We start from the raw sequence: 23,858 nt of genomic DNA, 5'->3' as shown, positions 1-23,858 counted from the left end.
GTATGTGGGTCCTTGCAGTGCATAATGGTAGTAGGCCACCTGGAGGTTGACTAGCCATGTTTAGGTGTTTTTCCACCACAGGAACTTTGTTTTCAGGAACAAATGAGTTTCTATATGTTCTCGGCCCATGGCCTTTTGTGGTTTTCAGCCACTTTAGTGTGTTGCATCTCCACTGTGCAACAGGAACGGAAACCCTTATGCATAATATGTCACGCGCAAAGAAGAGTGATGCGGTACAAAGTGAGGTGCATTTGGAAGTTCACTGGAGACACACCTACCCACACACCTGATTGGTTTGATGCAGTGCATAACACGGTGCACCAGGGATGTGGTGCAAAGTGTGGCACGATCAGAAGTTCACAGGGGGCTTCTCCACCTTATTGCCTTGAAGCAATCATGACTTCACAGGTGAGATTATTTTCTTTGATGCGGTGCAGGGCATGGTGCACTAGGGAGGCCACTATGAAGAGTGATATGGTGAAAACTCCGGCACAATCAGAAGTTTGCTTTAATATGGTGCATAGCGTAGTGGACCAGGTAGGTGGCTCTGAAAAATGATGTTGTGTGAAGTGTGGCGTGATGGGGAATTCACGGGGCACCTCTCCACATTAATTGCTTTGAAGCAATCACATATCATGGGGAAAGCCATATTGCTTTGATGCGTTGCACACCAGGGAGGTGGCTATGAAAACTGATGCAGTGTGAAGTGCAGTGTTCCTTCTCCTCCTATGACTCTCCAAAGTCCAAACTACCAACAGCTTTGTAAGATGGTGCCAGTGCTTGTGGTCATCTAATCAGCACAATTCAACCTGGAACTATCATGGATGGGGTTCAGGAGATGAACAAAAATACCCAGGATTAGGAGCTAAAAAAGGACCAGGAACTACAAATGGCCTATGAAAATTCCTGAATTTCTAAGAAGTCCCTGGTTCCTGAAAAAAGTTCCTGTGGTGGGAAAGCACCATAGGTGTATGCTGGGCCAGCAGATTGTATTCTGGGAGGGCAGCCACAGTTGTTTCCAAGAGAATTCCTGACCTCCAAAGTGATCAGGTGATTTCCCCCTTTCTGGTCATTATTCTAGTGATCATGAATGAGCAGATGTGGACATGAGCTCAGCTGGTGACAGGAAAAGGAGGCCATGTCCAGGAAGATCAAAGAAGCACCAGAACTCGTCCCTGTGAGGTTCTTAGAAGGAGCAAATGTTATTGCCTCTTTTAGTTATGTGATTCAGGATGGCTTTATTAAAGGAGGCACTGGAAGAGAGATATTCAACAGACTAAAGGTCTCATTTACAAAATGCAGCATGGATTCGAGTGTAAAAGTATTCATACACCAGAAAACACACACCCAGCATGCACACATTTCTATACAAGTTACCCTTTATAAATCTCAATAAACACATCTTGAAACCTGCCCAGTTGAAACCCTGAAACAACCACATATGGAATACAGTAATCCCTCGCTATATCGCGCTTCGCCTTTCGCGGTTTCACTCCATCGCGGATTTTATATGTAAGCATATTTAAATATATATCGCGGATTTTTTGCTGGTTCGCGGATTTCTGCAGACAATGGATCTTTTAATTTCTGGTACATGCTTCCTCAGTTGGTTTGCCCAGTTGATTTCATACAAGGGACGCTATTGGCAGATGGCTGAGAAGCTACCCAACTTACTTTTCTCTCTCTCTTGCGCTGAGTTTCTCTGATCCTGACGTAGGGGGATTGAGCAGGGGGGCTGTTCGCACACCTAGACGATATGGACGCTCGTCTAAAAATGCTGAAAGATTATCTTCACGTTGCTACCTTCTGTGCAAGCTGCTTCCTGAAACGACATGCTGCACGGTGCTTCGCATACTTAAAAGCTCAAAGGGCACGTATTGATTTTTCACTGTTTGTTTTTATCTCTCTCTCTCTCTCTCTCTCTTCCTGCTCCTGACGGAGGGGGTGTGAGCTGCCGCCTTCAACAGCTTTGTGCCGCGGTGCTTCGCATACTTAAAAGCCAAACAGCACTATTGATTTGTTTGCTTTTCTCTCTCTCTCTGACATGCTCTGCTCCTGACACTCACTCCTTTGAAGAGGAAAGATATGTTTGCATTCTTTTAATTGTGAGACGGAACTGTCATCTCTGTCTTGTCATGGAGCACAGTTTAAACTTTTGAAAAAGAGACAAATGTTTGTTTGCAGTGTTTGAATAACGTTCCTGTCTCTCTACAACCTCCTGTGTTTCTGCGCAAATCTGTGACCCAAGCATGACAATATAAAAATAACCATATAAACATATGGTTTCTACTTCGCGGATTTTCTTATTTCGCGGGTGGCTCTGGAATGCAACCCCCGCGATGGAGGAGGGATTACTGTATGCTAATCAGCCTCTTGCATGTGTAATGACAATGCTGCAGACCTTCATGGTCTGGTACCGCAGCCTACCACTTGGCACATCCAGACACTGCCACGTGCATTCGAGAAGTTCTGTGGTGCGCTCCACAGCTGACGGCACAAGGGCACATGTGGAATCGTAGCGCCTCTACTCTACACTATGAGACTCGGAGAAAGGCGTAAGGTGCCCACATCTGAGCAGATAGCCATTATCACCTGGCACATCTACTGACATGATTGTTGTTACAACGAAGAGTGTAGGCCAATTGAAACACTGAGAGTTCATCCAGTTACCTTACCAACAAGCCAGCGATCACATACAACACCATCAGCAAGTCATCTGCCAAAGCTACTTTGCCTCAAAAAAAGTGAAGCTTGGGGTGATCCAGGCCACCGAGCCATGACATTGGTCAGTCTCATCAGGGCATCGCAGATGACGTGTGTGTTAATGGAATATCACTGCTTAGGCTTAACAAAAGTAGCTTCATTTTTGCTAGAGGCCCTTATTATAATATGAGTGCAGTCAATTGTCAAGATTATGTTAGGAAAACTAGACCGTGCTACAAATTGCCTTTTTGTGTTGACCTGAACATCCACACTATATGGAAGCTGAATGTAGTGCCTTGTTATTTGCTTAATGGCTTCCAGCACAGCAGGTGTGATCAGTCTGAAGCTTCACTGAGTTATTCCTGACCTGCCAGGAACTCCAGTTCCTTCTTGTAGTTGTCTGTCACCAGAATAACAACTGTTGTTAAAACCTGCATAAGAACAGGTGTAGCCTGATTTCAGGCAGTCTGTCCTTCTAATGCTAGGCCCAGCTCAGCACATCATTCTAAGAGATTGGCTCAATGCACATTATAATGATGGCTCGGTGATAAGAATTACTGTGTGCATGAGTCATACTTGATCATGGGTGTCTCATTTCCCAGTTTCTCCGAAATGTTGCGTACAGATGGATTAGAATTACTATAAATATACGTCAGTTCTCCTGTCAATTTTTCTTTGAGTGGAACAATTCTCACACACATTTCAGGCTTCTATAAGTGCATATAAAAGTTTTATAAATACAGTATGATCCCCCAAAATCCACCCTTTAATGGATACAAGATTTGTCTTTTATGCCACCAGGCCCATGAAAATCAAGAGACTGATTATTCAAGGACTTTTAGATCTACTCATCTTTGGGAATTGGAGATAAACTGATGGTGAAACCCAAAAGGTTGAACATACTTGTTGCCTCAGAGTTACTCAAAATGTTCTTCTTTTACAAATCTTGGTTGTGGTATTAGATCCCCCAGAAAGTGTGAGATATAAGGTATCACGTTCTGGAAATTGAGTCTGAAAGTGCTGTACTGTATGTGAGATGCATGCTTAGAAATGATTAAAACAGCAAAGCTGTGAGTCATGTTATTTGAGACATCAGTGAAAGTTAAGAGAAAGTGCATTTATGACACAAAGAAGTGAGCACATCTTAACACAAATAATTTTTGAAATATCAAACTACCGAGACAGGTATTCAAAGTGGGGACATCTGTGACTTGCCAACTTTTGGATATTACAGCAGCCTATTTTTGCTCCTCTACTGACTTCATTAGCATAACAAAAACACTTGTATGGGATCTGAAGAGGCTCATACAAAGAAAGCACCAGTGCAGACAACAGTAATCATCATTTCCAAAAAGCCCCCCATACACCCATAACATCTTCATCAAATGGTGCAGACAACTCATACATGTCACAGTTTATGGATCAGGATTATTATAAAATCTGGCAGTCCTGACCTCGATTCACCTGAGTCACTTATGAAGAGTGGCATGTCACAAGTCAGAGCATATCTTAATGGTTCTATATTTCAGTCCTCAGAAGTTACAGAATCTAGAGTAGGGAGATGCTAGACAGTTATTTTAGAATTGGCACATGCCACTCTGTTTATAGGCAGATAGCCCAAAAACCTGTGATTGAGACAGTCAAAACCTTCCAGTGTCAGACCTGTTAAAAATGGTCATTACATACTATGACACTCTGGGCTCTTTTGTATTGTCTTTCTTGACCATAGCCACTCATTGATCAGATGATCTTGACAAACAGATTGGTGTTCCCTCATCTGCAAAAATGTCTTGTTATGATAACCTGCTCTGTCACAGTTTACTTAAATGTCTGCTACAATTTTTCCATTCTCCACAACAGCACATTTAATTACGTCCTCCTCACGATTGAGCCTTGTCTCATATCATGATCATTACCAACATTTTAATAAATGACTGTTTAACGTTTACCTCTAGGAAGTACCGTGGACTCTCAGGCATGAAGGTGAGTGCCACCACGGCGCCAACGCAGGGCAGAGCGCACACTATGACGAACACCCTCCAGCTGTGGAACTGGTAAGCTGACCCCATGCTGAAGCTCCAACCTGCAGAAATAAATGGTAACCTGGTATTAGTTTGCTCTTAAATATCCACATCGTACCTACAAAATAAAGGAGTCTTATGATCAGTGTGGTGTCCTGTCCAATGCCAGCATTTCTTATTTGCCTGGTAATGGTGGAGATAAACTCATCAATCATCTATGAGCATTACTGCAGGTACTGCTGGAAGGCCAGCAGACAGGTAACGGTACCTCTGGGGTATTACTAAGACTACAGCCTTCAGAGGAGCTCTTAATCAGATCCCGTGTTGAGGACACAAAAACTCAAGCCCAGAATTCCAACAAGAAGAATATTTATTGAGTAAATATGGTTTACAAGGAAGGTTATAATGGTAGTATTACGACAAAAAGGTTGCACAAATTAAAATAGTTAAAATGGTGTCTCTCTGGGCCCTTACTAAAATAACGTACCTGCCTAACATCTTCGCAACACACTTCTACCTTCCATAAGCTTCTACCGATATTGTGGCCTCCTCCATCTACACTACTCCACCAGGAAAGCCCTCGTCTCCACTGTGCTCCAGGCCACAGCTGGATTTTTAAAACCCAAAAAAGTCTCAAGATTACCTCACCAGAGCTCCTGTTACAGAAGGGTGGCCAGAATGGAAATGGTACAGGCCCTGAATGCTTAAAGTGCATAGACAGGTGGAAATTGGCGGCAGGTTTTTCAGAACCCTGTAGGTGAAGCCTTTCAGTGGCAGATTTTGTTGCTATTAACTACAAACTTTTTAAAGAGTTGCCCCCAGACGCATGCATTCTTAACCAAAGATTTATATCTGGCCCCACAAAACCATGAAGTTCTGGACTCCAGGGTTGTCTGGGAGTTGTAGTTTCCATTCAGGCCACCTTTCTGTAAGGGGAGCTCCAGTGAGGCAAACTCGAGACTTTTTTGGGTTTTAATAATCCAGCTGTAGCCTGGAGTGCAGTGGAGACAAGGGCTTTCCTGATGGAGTAATGTAGGAGGAGGAGGAGGCCACAATATTGGTAGACACTTGTGGAAGGTAGAAGTGTGTCGAGAAGATATTAGGGGGGTACGTAATTTTAGTAAGGGCCAACTACTTTATTTGCTCCAAGAGGGAATATAGGTTTTTGCAGAGGCTCAAGAAATATAAAAATATTACAAGAAAAAACAAGAACACCACCACTGAAATACACACAAAAAAAGTACAAAAAAGAAGAAAACTTCTGACTGGGCCAAAGACAAGAGAGGTGTCACAGTGAGGCATTATAAAGGTGTATAGCCATTGGCTGGGCTGGCATTAAGTGTACATTGTGCCCCTAGGCACAGCTGGTTGCAAGCGCCTACAAAGACCAAAAAGAGGCGTCCAACGGAGAGTCTCCCTTTTTGATTTGTGTGGTCAGATTCAGAGCAGTAATCGACACAGTGAGAGTTTGTTATGCGATTTCATATGTAAAGCATTCCTTCTTGGAGACTGGCGCCCTCACAAAGTGGTGCCACCCCCCAGGACAGGGGGGTCTGTGCCTAGGACTGGTCCTGGCTGTTAGTATACAGCAGCTACAGTGGAGTTTCTACTCACACACTTGTGTGATATAATTTGTTAGCTAAAAGTCCTCAGTATTAGTGTCTGACAGAGGATGTGTAGCATTATTCGTAATGGCACTCAGTTTTGTCTTCATTATCTCCTTTGCTACGACTTCCAGGGGGTCCAGAGTGTGTCCCATAGTTTAGCCTACCCTTTTAATCAGCTTGTTGATTCAGTGGTCCTGTCCTGAAGTGATGTAACTGCACACCACAGTGTAGAAAAATCACACTGGCCATTACAAAGCTGTAGGACATGTAAAGGATGTCACTATGTTGTCCTTGAAGCGTTTTGTGGCAGCACTTACAGTATGGGGGTTAGCTAATCTGCCTGAAGACAACATGCTCATGCTGCCATTTGCTGTCAGTTGCTTCTGAGCTATACTACGGGAGACACAACAAGGACTTCATACCACACTGCTTATCTTTCACTTATAATTCAAACAGCATCCTTCCATCCATTCACTTCCCATCCCTAAGCTAAAAACACTTAATCCAGTTTCATGGTTTTAGGAATCTGGTGTTAACCTCGGGATTAGAGTATATGAATGAAGACCACCCTAATTTAATTAGAAGTGCTGTTTAAAATTTTTTTTTATTTAAAGCTCCTTTCACAATAGAAACTTAACTACTTTAAATAATTTTCCCATGTCTGTGAGCTTCATCTTCTAAAAGTAAAAAAGAAAGCAGAAATAGAAAAAAAAAAAAAAGAAATCACACTCTTAGGCTTTGTTAGATCATTGGTACAATAATTTGTGGAGCTGCTATTGGATTGTCAAAGCAACAAAGGGAAAGTGAACAAGATGAATCTACAAAGAGAACCCACTAGTGAAGCTTATAAGGAACAAAAGAAGGTCATCAAGTAGGAAATGCTGTGCAGCTCAATGAAAACACGATTTAATTAATTGGAAAAATTTCCTAATGTATTGCTGTTTCATTTCCCAATGTTAGACTTGACCTCTGATCCTTTTTGAGTGCGGACAAATCTCATCATAAATCTTTGCAGTCAGCAAGTAAGTTCCAGCAATGCCGCAGATCGTTAAAACCACTGGCCGAGCTGTATCCTGGGAATGCTTTTAACGGACCATTGCACAGAACAAGAGTCTTCTCAGTCTCGGAGCCTGCTGCATACCTCCTCCCTGCTCAATATCACCTTCTCACTCTGCTGATTGCCAGCGGGGACTGGGAGGAATACACAAATGCTGCTGTTACAGCAGTTGAACAGAAGTCAGCAATGCTGGCTCGCCTTTTTCTCTGTTTAAATATTATCAGGGTGAAGAGATGACACAGTGTGGCTGTAGGCTTAGAATAACATTGCATTATTCCAGTTCTGCAAAAAATGGTGCTGGAAAACCCATACATTCTTATGAGTTACCTACATCACTCGTTTTTACTAATGACAGTGGGCTTCTGGCAGAACAGGGTGCACATTCTCTAACAAAAATATGTTAATTTTCCAAAAATAAAAATGGATGATCAAGAGCGTGGGCATAAACTAACAACAAATGAGCAAGAATATAAAACCTAGAGGCCACATGCAGCCTAACTATTGTCATACATGTTGTGCCCCTTCAGCATATGTCCTGGGGGAGCAAGCATGGGAGACCCAATACCTCCCACTGGACGCTAAGTGGCAGCCTCCCTGGGTTGAAGCGGTGCTTTAGACTCCTGCAGGGCTTCATGGGAGTTGGAGTTTGGTGCAGCCCTGTTGGGTTCCGCAGGCACCGCCAGGAGGTGCAGCAGCGGGAACTGCTGGGCCCTTGTGGGCAGTATTTTCGCCACACCCGGAAGTGTAGCCGGGACTAAGCTATCAAGCACCTGGAGCACATCCGGGTGCCTAATAAAAGGAGCCAGAGTTGGGAGGAGGAGGACGAGATTGCCTAGGAGGAGTGGTGGAAGAAGAAGAGTGTGCTTTACGTTGTGTGGTGCTTTACTTTAGTTTTGGGACTGTGTTAGGACTGAGGGACATGGGGAAGATGTGGACCTCAGCTGAAGAAAATAAAAAGCATTTTGTTGATTTTAGCATGCCTCCGTTGTCAGTCTGTGCCGGGTGCATATATAGCGCCTTTCATCACAATGTGCACTGGAGGATCACCTCCTGGGCTTTCCTGATGTATGCAATAACACCCCAGGACGAGAGGTGGCATTGTCGCTAAAAGGATTGTCTCTTTTTCTCCCCACAGGGCTGAGAAGACAGATTCTGAGAAGCTTCACCTCTTCCGGTTAAGAAAGTATAAAGCTGGATGTCCCGTGAAGAAGGCATCACACTTTGGACTTAAGTCACTAAACCATGGCACACTCCCAAAGCCTGACCAGGTCTACTCACCCCTCTCTGCTTGACGCCCAGTGAGATTCAGTAGCAGTTGCATATTTATTTTCAAATTTAGTCTCAATATTATGGAGCGGCCTGGCTGGCCCCTCAGCCTACTTTTGCACTCCTTCACATCTGTCACTTGTCCACACTATATACACTATACATTCAAGACCCTCCCAACTTGCTAACCATCCAAAAACAAATTGTCACAAACATGAAAAACACTCTCCATACTTGTGCCCAGATACCCTTTCCTCCAGTTGAGTCCTTGCCCCAAACTCCCTCCCTATTGTAAGTTCAATGGAACGGTAATGCCGAGCGCCTTCATGATCTTATCCTGGGACTTTTGAGGCAATCCCCCGAAATCTGTTGGTGGTCACAGATGTACTCAGCAAGCCCATGGGATGTTTCAGGCAGGATCTTTTTCCCTAGTTCAAGTTTATTAAAACATTTCTTTTATTACTATATAAATATATGTTTGTATGTTATGTTATTTTTTTCTGTTTTTTGGTCTTGTCTTTATATATTTTATTTATTTAATATGTTGTTGTTTATTAATCATTATTTAATTTTGTGCTATGTTACTTTACTATGTCTTCGTTTTCTTTGCTGTCTGCTCTGCTGTTCCGTCTGCTAGAGCCCAGAGATGGAGTGTGCCCGGGGAAAAGAGTAGTCAGAAACAGGTAGGGGTCAAAACTGGAAGATCAAGCCAACCAAATTGTAAAAATATAGAACACAAGACAGAAATCAGAAACCAAGAAATAATAGCATGACATCAAATACTGGGAGATCAAAAATAGTTGAATGACAAGGACAGGGAATAGAAAGAGTTTGGGGAGCCTAAAATCAGATGTCACAGCATTGTTTTGGACGACGTTTAAAGCTCTCACCAACTAAGACATCATCGGCGCCGTGTCTTCTGCAGAATGTTGGGATTGATATGGGAGACGAAATCAACAAAAAACATCAGTGCCCATCGAGATATAAGATGGTGTTGCGGTAAGCAAAAAATAAATAGCTTTCAAGCAAAGCGTTTAATTTGAAAACAGGAGGAAACTTCCAACCCAATGATCTTAAAAACCCCCAACAGTATGTGTAAGTCATGGCTAGGAACATTACATAGCCCAAGAATAAAAAAACAGATATTATTAACATACCATCTGCCTCCTGTATGTGGAGTCCAGGGTGGCGGGGCCACCTGATTACGTATTTGACAGGCTGTTGAAACAGTTTAAAAAGGGAAGATTCAGGTGGTATTGGCACTGCATTTTTATACTCCATTCCTATTTCTCACTGTGGTGGTGTTTCTCGCTGCAGTTATTTCATTTACTGGTTTGACCCATGTCTCTCTTTAATGGTGATGTTTTCTGGTTTGTGATTTCTTAGTTTTGTTTATACTCCTTTTGTTCTCTTGCCTTTTTGTTATTCCTTTTTTGATTTTTTTTTTATAATAAATCCATAAATATTAAAGAAACTCTGATTTGTTTATTTGAGAACAGGTATCTAATGTTTTTTCTTCTCCTTATTGTTGTAGACATTTTTTGCATATTAAAAGGGTTTTAGCTCCATTAAAGTCCTATGCATTATGTCGTTTGGTTTGGGTTTAGGCTTGTAGGCTTGAGGCCTAATCTGGGGAGTTAGACTTAGGTGAAGATCTGGTCTGGCTTACGTGTCCTTTTGTTGAGGTCTTTTACCCTTTTTGCACTGTGCTGTGGTGGGAACACCTTTGTCTTTCTGATAAATGGCAAAACGCTCTTCAGCTCTCTAATAATATGGTTTTCCCAGGGGTTCCTACCTGGTTTTAGTTTTTGTGTTCATATGAATTACTTATGGATGCTTTGATATCACTTCAGTTTCTTATTTCCGGTGCCTCCTGACTTTAACAATCTCCATTTGTGGGAGTTTTCTCGACTCGTCATGATGTCTAGGTATGCAAGCCATCAAACTTTTTGAGGTTCTCACCTGTTTTTGTCCCTCATTTTCAGGCCATTCTTGCCCCATAATTTGGATAGGAAATGAAACCATTATAATAAAAAGTAAACCAATAAGTGTCTTCAACAAAAATGATCAGAGGGACTTGAAGTGGTGCATACCATATCGACCAGCGCCAGGAGTTCATCCCCTAAGGGATCAAAGTTACTCCTTTTCACAAAACTTTGTAAAACTGGGGATCAGTAATACAGTGCAGGAGTGTGGAGTTTTAAGGTGGCTGATCATATGATCATATTTTTGAATTGTGATTCTTTACCGGTGGTCTTAGCCCTCTTAGAGTCACTCACAGGATGTTAAAAATGACAAATTTCAAACATAAGCTATTGGGGTATTGTTTCAGAGGTCAGTGATCACAAATATGATGTTATTTTTGATTTCTTATCATTTGATAGCGAGCTAGCCTTCTGTAGACCTCTCATCACAGAGTGAAAAATGACAAATTTTTATTACAATCAAGAATATTTAGACTTAACTTCATGAAGTAAATCATTACATTTCTAATGAACACCCTGAATTATGGAGGCTTACCCTAATTTGGACTTTCGGTTTGCTTTTCATTACACATGCATACATTTTTTTCTACTGCTCAGTCAAATTTTATGTAACTTCTAAATATTTTTAACAATAATACACATGCATTTGTTGCTGAAGGGTACATCAGTGTTTTCTAAGTGAAGAATATGTGATCAATATGTATGTTTTACCAACCTAGATTCACACAAGCATTATTCATTTGGGAGCTTTTAGTGTGTGCATTCAACTAATGATAAGTGACGACATTTAATGCATTATCAGTGCGCATGGCAATTAAAATGAAAGAATGGTGTAAGTATTTTAAATATACAATGTCATTTTCAAATTGCTGGCATTCATTATTTTGTCAGGTTTATTTCGAGAGCTGAATATGGAAGAGCAAAGCACACAGAAAATTAAAATCACAACAGTTCATTTTGAAATTTGGCTTTAATTGCTTAAATCTGTGCCAACATTTATTGCTTTTTGAACTGTTCATGTTTTTTTTCAAATATTTTAAAAATTCACTGATCTATACTCAAGTAGCTTCAGGTCCGAAGTCTTGGATCAATTTTACAAGTGAATGTGGCTACAAAGCTCCCAACTTAACAGTGCGGATGCTTCTTGGCCATTTGTGACTGAAGGTTCTTCTGACCAAAGGTTAGTTAATGGAAGTTTTAAGGACCAGAAAATAGAGAAGGGTAGTCAAAAGACAGGCTGAAGTCAAAATGGGGTCAAAACAAATCATTCCCTATAATCAAAATGGCTTACCTCAAGTCTAAGTTGATGTCAGGGGTTTGTTAACTCTTTGAGGGCTGAATATTTTTCCCAAAAAAGTATAGTTTCTGAAAAGCAATGGTTTCACACAGAAATCAACATTAAACATCTGTTGCTGCATGCTGCCAGTTTGCCAAGAATGTGCGGCAGGCTTGCTGACAGGATGGGATGGGGCAGCAGCAGCAGGGGTCACGGTTGCAGTGCATTGCAATCTGGTTTCTACCTCTTACCATTGTTAAGTGGCAGTCCTCCTGGCAAACATTGCCGTAGGCGTGTCAGCTACATGAGCCTGTTCAGCACCGCCACGATTAGCTGGGGACCAGTCAGCTGAAGCTGGAACCTCACATTTGTTTTGGATTACTTGTATCAAAATCGGAGTCTGGCAAGTCATTTTCCAGTTCAGAGATAATAGGCAAAGCTTCGCCCACGGAGTATTTTGCTTTACACATTCGCTTTGATCTCTCGCCATTATGTCAGTGCCATTTTTACTCTTGTTTGCGGCTTACTACTTACACGAGCCCAGGAAATCTCGGTCAAACCAATGAAGCCAACTTTCCTTTAACAACGAGAGTCCAACTAAAAGATAATGGGTGGTTTTGTCACAGTTTACAGTTGATTACCATTGTCAACTCCTCCTTTTGACAGAAGTCGACATCAGCCCTGAAAGAGTTAAACTAGAAGGCTTGAAAATATGCAAAAACATGGCAGAAAGTTTTGTACAACAATCTTGATCTTTGTGGATTATGTGGGACTAAAGGTTCTCAGCTGCCTCTAATTAGGCTGATGATCACACTAAGTAAAAAGCAAATCTTTATCTATAGGGTTGCATTTAAATTTGGAGTGACAAAAATTTAACAATGTATGCCTATTGTGGCCACTTGGGGGCGCTGTTGCCCCGTAAAGCCCAACAGACAGATGCTATGGACACAGGTTTAAAAGCACTAAGAAGATTTTTTAATCTTTTCCTCAAAATAGTGCTCTCAAAGCACCACATCCACAATAAACACAATGAATCAATATAATAATTCTCTAAATTCTCCTCCACACCTCACAGCAAGCTCTGTCTCACTCCCTCCCAACTCAGGCTCACTTACTGGGTCTCCACCAGTCCTTTATATAGTCTTTGACCCAGAACTGCTTCTGTCCTTCTGTCCACATGACTTGCTAGCACTTCCGGGTCAGATGGAGAGTTAGCTTTTCTTCAGCCTGGAAGCTCTTTGGGGGTGACTTGTGAGTACTTCCGGGCTGTACGGGAAACATAAATCCCTGTGTCTCCCTGCAGTGTCTCCTGGTGGTACCCACGGTACCCAGCAGGGCTGTGAAGCTGAACTCCATATCCCATGGTGCCGTGCGGCAATCCAGGGCACCGCTATGTTGCAGGGAAAATGCCATCTAATGTCCTGGATGTGTCGGCCGGGTTGAGCTGCCGGCCATCCATCACACTATGTTATGCTGTCCTCAGCATGGATGCTTTTAATTAACAGGCAGCCAGCACTGAGCACACTACTCTCTAAATGAAGTCGATACCAAATGACAGCCCATAATCGACGTAAATAAAAGCAGGTACTTAAAAACACCCAGCTGGCTTGGCTTGAGGTCATATCCCCTTTTAAACTTGCTTAATTTAATGTCATTAGGTACCACCCTTCACAATAGTTTAGGGGAGAGTGCTGCACAGATTGTCAAATAGAAATAGCCACTCAAAATAAAAGTAAAGAAATGACGAACAATTTACCTAAAATATACTGCAAATTGCTATCAACTTTAATCAAGGCCATGCAGCTTATAAAAACGTTATTAATTCATTCATTTTCATTATTATCATAGTCAACAAATGAGAGGAGATGCAGCAAACAGAACTGATGGCTTTATACCGCTAACACTTCTTTTGCATACAGCTCACTTCATCTTTTAATTATCTGACTCTCGTGTTTAGAATGGACATCTTTTGATTGCCATCACTTGTTCTCTTTTGCATGCCGCTTCTCCTAATTGTCTGATATTTCTTTTTTTCCTAGTCATGGCACGTAAAGGATTAAGAACATACAGTGCATCCGGAAAGTATTCCCAGTGCATCACTTTTTCCACATTTTGTTATGTTACAGCCTTATTCCAAAATGGATTAAATTAACTTTTTTCCTCAGAATTCTACACACAACACCCCATAATGACAATGTGAAAAAGGTTTACTTGAGGTTTTTGCAAATTTATTAAAAATAAAAAAATTGAGAAAGCACATGCACATAAGTATTCACAGCCTTTGCCGTGAAGCTCGAAACTGAGCTCAGGTGCATCCTGTTTCCCCTGATCATCCTTGAGATGTTTCTGCAGCTTAATTGGAGTCCACCTGTGGTAAATTCAGTTGGTTGGACATGATTTGGAAAGTCACACACCTGTCTATATAAGGTCCCACAGTTGACAGTTCATGTCAGAGCACAAACCAAGCATGAAGTCAAAGGAATTGTCTGTAGACCTCCGAGACAGGATTGTCTCAAGGCACAAATCTGGGGAAGGTTACAGAAACATTTCTGCTGCTTTGAAGGTCCCAATGAGCACAGTGGCCTCCATCATCCGTAAGTGGAAGAAGTTCGAAACCACCAGGACTCTTCCTAGAGCTGGCCGGCCATCTAAACTGAGCGATTGGGGGAGAAGGGCCTTAGTCAGGGAGGTGACCAAGAACCCGGTGGTAACTCTGTCAGAGCTCCAGAGGTCCTCTGTGGAGAGAGGAGAACCTTCCAGAAGGACAACCATCTCTTCAGCAATCCACCAATCAGGCCTGTATGGAAGAGCGGCCAGACGGAAGCCACTCCTTAGTAAAAGGCACATGGCAGCCCGCCTGGAGTTTGCCAAAAGGCACCTGAAGGACTCTCAGACCATGAGAAAGAAAATTCTCTGGTCTGATGAGACAAAGATTGAACTCTTTGGTGTGAATGCCAGGCGTCACGTTTGGAGGAAACCAGGCACCGCTCATCACCAGGCCAATACCATCCCTACAGTGAAGCATGGTGGTGGCAGCATCATGCTGTGGGGATTTTTTTCAGCGGCAGGAACTGGGAGACTAGTCAGGATAAAGAGAAAGATGACCGCAGCAATGTACAGAGACATCCTGGATGAAAACCTGCCCCAGAGTGCTCTTGACCTCAGACTGTGGCGATGGTTCATCTTTCAGCAGGACAACGACCCTAAGCACACAGCCAAGATATCAAAGGAGTGGCTTCAGGACAACTCTGTGAATGTCCTTGAGTGGCCCAGCCAGAGCCCAGACTTGAATCCGATTGAACATCTCTGGAGAGATCTTAAAATGGCTGTGCACCGACACTTCACATCCAACCTGATGGAGCTTGAGAGGTGCGGCAAAGAGGAATGGGCGAAACTGGCCAAGGATAGGTGTGCCAAGCTTGTGGCATCATATTCAAAAAGACTTGAGGCTGTAATTGCTGCCAAAGGTGCATCGACAAAGTATTGAGCAAAGGCTGTGAATACTTATGTACATGGGATTTCTCAGTTTTTTTATTTTTAATAAATTTGTAAAAACCTCAAGTAAACTTTTTTCACGTTGTCATTATGGGGTGTTGTGTGTAGGAAAAAAATGAATTTAATCCATTTTAGAATAAGGTTGTAACATAACAAAATGTGGAAAAAGTGACGCGCTGCGAATACTTTCCGGATGAACTGTACAATGAGAAGCAATCACGGGCCATTGTAAAATTTAATTTTAATTTAAATTTAATTTAATTGACTAACACACCTGAGGGTTATGGGCCTTTACTCACTGTGTAATGCAGGGTTAAACATTTGATAAATATAAATGGAATGATCAATGCGAATGATTTGTGGTTGCTTGTCATTAACATCCAGCAGCTTGTCTGGGCCCCTGATCTACACCAGGCATCATATTGCTCAAAGCATTCATGCTAAATTGTGCCAGCTTTACCCAGCTTGGAAATGCTACTTTGTGTAAAGTTGACATCTGCCACAGCATTGCAGGGTCTCATCTGTAAAAGACAAAACAAATGGATTGCCCCATGCAGAAGTAAAAACAAGCTCTAAATTCATAGATTTTAGATTACAAGAGTCAGATGTGCTTCAAGCCCTCAATACACTGAAAACTCATAAAACCCCCAGGCCTGATGAATGTTTACTAGTTGTCTTGAAAGAAATGAAAAATGTAATTTATAACCTTTATTAGACATATCTGAGCAGTCACTTCAGAAAGATTAAGAGCTGGATAAGTGGTGACAGACACGTAGGCATGGGAAGGCCATCTAAGGGCTTAAGTGAGGGAAAGATGTGGAGTCAGGGTTTGAAGAAGTCCACTAATGCCCTTTCTCCCTCTTCCACAGACCTCCAGGAGGGAAACCCAGATAGAGCTCAATCCACTACTGCTGCCAGGCCACGCCTTCCTACTGACCTCACTTCTGCCAAGGACCCGCCCCTTCCTGCCCACTGCCTATAAAGACCCAACCACCTCACCTTCCTATTCAGTCACATTTTGACTCAGTCTTTTAAGACTACTCTTGTGGTGTTGAATTCACTTGCTTGTTATAATATATGGGGTGGATCTCCAAATCTTCTTCTGTTTTTTGTCTCTCATCTTAAAGTGGACAATTGCAAACATGAATCCAGTCTTCAAGATGGGAGACAAAATGAATCCTGCTAATTATAGATTAATACGTCTTACTTCCATAACATGAAAAATTATGGAAACATAATAGATAGATAGATAGATAGATAGATAGATAGATAGATAGATAGATAGATAGATAGATAGATAGATAGATAGATAGATAGATAGATAGATAGATAGATAGATAGATAGATAGATAGATAGATAGATACTTTATTAATGTATGAAAACAGAATAGTAAATAACAGCATTAATTTGTAAGAGGAAGATCTTCCCAAATCCCATCTTTTAGATATACTTTAGAAGCTGTTGACATCAGTGGCAATCTGCAAAACTGGATCTCAAGTGGGTTAACCAGCAGGAGACAAGGAGTACAGATAAAAGGAGAACACTCCATGTGAAGCAAGGTCATCAGTGGGGTCCCTCAGGGGTCTGTTCTGGGATCTCTCCTTACTTTTACTGATTTATATTAATGACATAGATTTCAGTATAGTTAGTAAAATTGTGAAATTTGCAGATGATACTAAAATTGGTGGATTGACAGACACTGAGGAGGCAACAAAAATATTCAAGAAGATTTGCACAAACTTCAGGAGTGGGTGAATGCAGTTTAATGTAGAAAAGTGCAAAATTCTACCTGAGAGCAAAAGAAACGTCATTTGTAAATATAAGATGGGAGACACGGAGTTAAAGGAAACAACCTCTGAAAAAAGATTTAGGGACTCACATTGACATAATGTTCACATCAAATAGGTAATATGCAGATGTAATTAAGTAGATAAATAAAATGTTAGGTTATATTGTAAAAATGGTTGACTATAAAGTTAGGGACATTATGCTCAGACTCTATGATGCACTAGTGACACCACATCTGGAGTACTGTGTGCAATTCCGGTCACCATGTTGCAAGAAGAAAAGCATAACAGCACTTAAAGCTCGGCAGATGAGAGGAACTTTGTTCACCCAATGGACTTAAGAGCATGGCCTACTCTGACAGCCTTAGAGAATTAAACCTGTATTATGTATTGGATGATTGGATGCCAATACTGATGCTCTGTGTAAGAAAGAACAGAGCCGGCTATACTTCCTTAGAAGGCTGGCATCCTTCAGCATCTGCAATAAGATGCAATAAGATGCTGCAGATGTTCTGTCACACGGTTGTGGTGAGCACCCTCTTCTACGCGGTGGTGTGCTGGGGAGGTAGCATAAAGAAGAGGGACGCCTCACGCCTGGACAAACTGGTGAGGAAGGCAGGCTCTATTGTAGGCACGGAGCTGGACAGTTTGACATCTGTGGCAGAGTGACGGGCACTGAGCAGGCTCCTATCGATAATGGAGAATCCACTGCATCTACTAAACAGTGTCATCTCCAGACAGAGGAGCAGCTTCAGCGACAGACTGCTGTCAATGTCCTGCTCCACTGACAGACTGAGGAGATCGTTCCTCTCCCATACTATGCAACTCTTCAATTCCACCCGGGGGGGTAAACGTTAACATTATACAAAGTTATTGTCTGTCTGTATACCTGCATTGTTATCACTCTTTAATTTAATATTTTCTTTATCAGTATGCTGCTGCCGGAGTATGTGAATTTCCCCTTGGGATTAATAAAGTATCTATCTATCTATCTATCTATCTATCTATCTATCTATCTATCTATCTATCTATCTATCTATCTATCTATCTATCTATCTATCTATCTATCTATCTATCTATCTATCTATCTATCTATCTATCAGAGGAGACTGTGTGGGGACATAATCCCGGTTTTCAAAATTCTCAAACGAATGAATTAAGTAAATCCAGGCAAATGGTGACTCTTCTGCTCAAGGACACTAGTGGAAAATAAGAGGAAATGCACTTAAGGACTGAAGCCATTAGAGAGTTGTGGGAATCTGGGACAAACTACTGAGACATGTAGTGGAAGAAGAAACTTTGTTAACCTTTAAGAAGTATCTGGATGAGATATTCAGACAGATTAGCTATTAGCTAAACAAACGAGCTTGATGGACTGAATGGTCTCCTCTTGTTTGTCAGATTTCTTATGTTCTTATGTTCAAACTGCCTCAGTTGATTTCAGTGAATGTTATTACTGTCAGCTGATTGATCTCATATCATTGGGTTTCTGTTGTTCCTGAAGCTGTGTTAAACTTGTCCTTCTAGTAAAAAGGCACATTGATCTGTATGTCTAGGAAAATTGTTTTTCATTTTAAGTGTTGTTTGTGTTATTCTTGTTTATTTTTATCATTATTGTATTTTTCATGGACACTGCCATATAATTTATTCTAGCATCTCCATTGCTAGTCACATGTTTAACAAACTGTGATTACATTGCACCACCTCTGTGAAAGATGATGGTGTGCTACAGCTTGTATCTAGCTTTGGATCTCCATAAATAAATCTATCTATCTATCTATCTATCTAGTACATAGTGCCTATCTATCTATCTATCTATCTATCTATCTATCTATCTATCTATCTATCTATCTATCTATCTATCTATCTATCTATCTATCTATCTATCTATCTATCTATCTATCTATCTATCTATCTATCTATCTATCTATCTATCTATCTATCTATCATATAATGCTTTTCATAGCTATCAATGGTTCTGAAGTACATCGTATAACTCAAAGACAACCTCTCTTGACTTCTACTTGACACAGTTATATACTCTGTGGTCCAGCATCCTATCATTCTTCTTAATCACTTCTGCATACCATCTGCATGTGGACAGTGATTTGTCCACTACGGCTCAAAAGCCCTTCCTATAGTTGCACTTTCAATCCCAGACTCTCCCCCCGCAATTGTGCCATCACATCTACTGTAATTCTGCTGGGGTAGACTCCAGCTCACTGCAGGCTGAAAAAATGGGTTAAGTGGGGTCAGTAAAGGAATGGATTTCCTGGAGGTAATTAACGTTTTTTCATGTTACAGCACTTAAGTTCACTGGACAGGGATGGTGGAGGCTGCAGTGGCTGCAGGTTTTTTTGGTTCAAGACAATTTTTCTATCAATTTTTGCTGCTAATGGAATGTGATTTTTTTTCGTTTAATTTTAATTCACTAACTTGTTAAGAGAACGAAACATTTACTGCTTCTTTTCATCCTACCTATTGCCAGTTTTAGCAAAATATTGATAAATTAGGGAAACCAATAGCTATCCAGTTAACCTGATCCCATTTGCAGTTCAGTGTGTTCATCACAAAATATCTGTTCCAAAAGAATATTTGTTAAGAAATTAAAGAAAAAGATCAACATCTTGAGAATAAAATATCTGAAGTATCGAGAGAGAGGGCTTCAACAGGCTTTCAAATTAGACATCAGACTCTATTAACAGCAAAGATTGGTTTTTAGTTTTGAAACTGGTCAGGATGAATCATGTAGTCACTGGGTTTGGAGGGAGGCTACAAGAAACTGACTACTGCACCAGACACTATTGGTTTATGGTTGACCAGTAACAGCAACCACAGTGCAAAGCTTTGAAGTGAGATGCTTGCTGGTGCGAGTCCATGACAAATCATTTGGTGATAAGGATGGGATTTGTATTGTGGACGGATGGAGTGTCATGGTGATGCTGCACAGAAAAGGTGGGGGCTGACACAGACAGAGATCAGCTGACGTCACTAGGAAGCCCTCCGCTTCCTTTGTTCAGAGGCTGTCTCTGCATGGCTGATTAAGCCAGATACTGAAGATTCACGGCTGACCACCGGCAGTTCTTCAAAACTGAGATACTTTGTGGTCCACAAGCGATACAGATGCCCTTTCTGTAGGATTTTCAGACTGAAGCGTCAGCCATAGTCTGGCTGGTTGCTCTTCAGATAGATTGTATTAATCTCAGTCATGAATCAGCAATGTGATCTCCAGGCTTACACCCAGTCAAGGACTCTAAGAATGACTTTGCAGAATTCGGCACACAGCCTAGACAAATGGGCCGTAATTAAAAATATTATGGAACAGTACACAACCTACATGTTTGTTCATTTCTGGAACCCCTCCTGAAGCGATTGCTACCCAGAGAAAAGAAACAATAACTGTTGCATTTAGAAAACCAGAGCCGACAATGCTAGATCTTCTGCCTTGTCAGTAATCACTTGTGACTTGTAATTTCGCTAAGTGACTCGAGTGTATGAACGGCGGTTAAATGATTAATGTGTACCAGACTTCGGGTTATTTAAAGGATGAAGCGGTTACTGCAGAAAGGGAGAGCAAGAGAGTGAGGCAGCGAGAGAGAGATAGAGGGTAGTGATTTATCACAGAAGAGCAGGAAATAAGCCAGAATCATCAATAAAGAAACATAATGTAAATGAAGCATCGGTACAAGCGCGTGACAGCTATGCTATGCATTTGGCCAAGCTCAAGGCTAATTAATTTTTCTCCTTGCTTTACAAAATGTAGCCGTCTTTGAAAAATGAATGGAGTTAGAGTCTTAAAGGAGAAAGGCAATATCAATGCACACTTCAGAAGAAGTTATATCATCATATCATTTTCAAATCAGCAGTGGGCAACAGGCAGGAAACAGCCCTGGACAGGGTGGCAGTCCATCATTGGGCCCACTCACCAACAAAGGACCAGTTTGGAATTACTAATCAGCATAACCAGTTTGTCTTTGGGGACGGTGGAGGCAATGGGATGAAGCCCTCTCAGAAAGTGCAAACTCTGTACAGACAACATGTGGCACAGGGTCCACGCCAATTCCAGGCACACATGAATCAAATTGCAAAAATACATAAATACTCCAGTTATTAGGGGGTAATAATCCATACATCCATCTATCTGTCCACCCACCCATCCATCCATGCTCATTTTATCCAGTTTAGAGTCAAGGTAGCATTGAGAATGATTCAAAATCCAACCCTGTACAGGGTATCGGTCCACACAGTGCCCGCTCATGTAACTATCTACACAGTAGGTTGGGAGCATGTGCTGGTTAGATAGATAGATAGATAGATAGATAGATAGATAGATAGATAGAGATAGATAGATAGATAGATAGATAGATAGATAGATAGATAGATAGATAGATAGATAGATAGATAGATAGATAGATAGATAGATAGATAGATAGATAGATAGATAGATAGATAGATAGATAGATAGATAGATAGATAGATAGATAGATAGATAGATAGATAGATAGATACTTTATTAATCCCAATGGAAACGTTGCTGCGCCCACCACACCATGAACCACCCAGATTGGGATCTGAGCGCAGCGGATGACACCTCTGCCCCACATTGAACAGTGTGAGGTATTTTACAGTGGCTGGCGTGCCAATCCTGCCACCAATCACCAAGTTTTCCCTGCATCAGTAAATAATTGCTATCTAACCTAACGGCAGACCCAAGACATACTGCAGGGATTACATCTCTCAGCTGGCTTGGAAACACTGAATTCCCCAGGATGAGATGGAATATGTGGCTGGGGACAGGGATGTCTGGGCTGACCTGCTTGGCATGCTGCCACCATGACCCTCACTAAGAAAAGTGGTTTCAGACGATGAGATGAGACCACATAACATACCATAACATAACGTTCTCAAACTGCTAAATCAGTTTTAGGATTGTGGAGCTCATCACTAGGCACATTTATATACGCCACCATACCCACACTTTCACTCATGTGGAACTAATTTAGACATAGTAATTAACATAGAGCTGTTTTACTAAAATAAATAAGAAAAGTAAGAAATTCAGTGTTCATACAACATAGTTGCAAGATATTTGTCATGTTGATGCATTCCTAAACTTAATATTAAGTCAGAAATTCATTTATGCATACGGTCTCTAAGCCTGTTCACCAGATTGGCCGCTGTATTACAAAGCTGGAGGAAACTTAGGATGGAGAGCCAGATGGTCATTTGGACAGGACCAGCATAGTGCTGCTAATTAACCTGACATGCCCTGGATTTGAGGGGATAAGCTGAGTGACACGCATGTGCCTAGGGGACATCTTTAAGGCTCTGTTAAGGTAAGAAGTTCCACTCCAGGACAAGAGAGGAAGCCGTTGCTAGCCACTTCTCCACTTTTGCCTTCAGCTCTGATTCCTGATCACATCCTGAGCTCCAGAAGCCCTGCTTCTTCAGTATATTCAGCCCCAGAAATGAAGGGGGCATTCAATCTGAATGACCCATTGCAGGGAGAAGGACTCTCCAACCCAAAATACAAAAGAGAAATTAAAAGAAAGATGCTATAACCAGTTTTTTTGATTCATTTTCTGTTACTCATTAAAAAGGTATTGCTTGGCTGTTACCCCAATTCTTGATCGTGTTTCTGTATCAATCTTGACAGGTGGAATTCCTGGTGAAAAACCCATCCAGATGAAGAGAGAAACTCAAAACAGACAGCAGGGAGGCTGGAACTCAAACATGAGACTCATGAGCCATGAAGCAGAAGCCCTAATCACTATGTCACTTACAGATCCGGACACATTTGTTGGTACCCCTCCATGGAGAAAGAAGAACCCACAATTGTCTCTGGAACTCCTTAAAACTGACAAAAGTAATCTGTACCCATCATTGTTCATTCTGCCTCTAACAAAAATCAGACTTCTGTTTAGAGTTTTGATTCAACAAAATAATTCAAATAATAACAACAAATTAAAATGGCACAGACAAAACGATGGGACCCTGCATTACCGTGGTATTCCCTTCTACTTATCTTTTACTTATTTTCTTCAGGGATAAGTGTACCCACCAGGCGCTTAACATCCTTGGCTATACGCCATTTATCAACCACTGATGTCTTACTTTAACACACTGTTCACTATTGGACAGAGTTCTTTATCCTCAGCCGATAAACCTCACAGTTCACATATGGCTTTTCTTTATGGCTCCAGGTGTTCTAAATATTTATCTTATTACTTCAATCACTGTAGATATCAAGGCAAAGTATAGAAAGGTAAAAGCAACTTGGTATTTATTAAAGAACAATAATACCAGTAGATGAGAGTATAAAAGCAAATGTAGGTAGCAAAGTCTGTATATATATATAATGTGGCAGACAGCTGGGGCTCATGCCCAGCCGGAACGCCCAGAGAGTGGAAGGACCGGAAGTGGAGCAGTATCTCCCCTGGAACATGAGAGGGCAGCTGCCCTGGTGGGTGTTGGAACAACGGGAACAGAGCTTGGAAGTTCAAACCCGTGGGGGCCTGTGACCACCGCCAGGGGGGTGCCTGGACATTTGCTAAGCACTGGACTGCAGCACTTCCGCCATATTAGGAAGTGCTGCTGGAACAGGAACTAGGTACACCTGGAGTGCTTCCGGGTGCCCATGCAGCGCTTCCGCCACACCAG

General features: G+C 41.6%; 1 protein-coding gene across 1 annotated transcript in view; it reads right to left on the bottom strand.

Annotated features, from left to right (window-relative positions):
* Positions 1-23,858, bottom strand: part of sv2ca (synaptic vesicle glycoprotein 2Ca) — a 305,314-nt gene that overhangs the window by 40,681 nt on the left and 240,775 nt on the right. The window contains exon 5 of the mRNA XM_028805696.2: positions 4,653-4,786. Coding sequence (XP_028661529.2) covers positions 4,653-4,786 — 134 coding nt within the window. The remainder of the gene's footprint in view (positions 1-4,652; positions 4,787-23,858) is intronic.

The sequence above is a fragment of the Erpetoichthys calabaricus genome, chromosome 7, assembly GCF_900747795.2.
Source record: "Erpetoichthys calabaricus chromosome 7, fErpCal1.3, whole genome shotgun sequence".
Lineage (NCBI taxonomy): Eukaryota > Metazoa > Chordata > Cladistia > Polypteriformes > Polypteridae > Erpetoichthys > Erpetoichthys calabaricus.
Note: the sequence above shows the minus strand (reverse complement) of the source record. Positions and strands in the feature narration are given on the sequence as shown.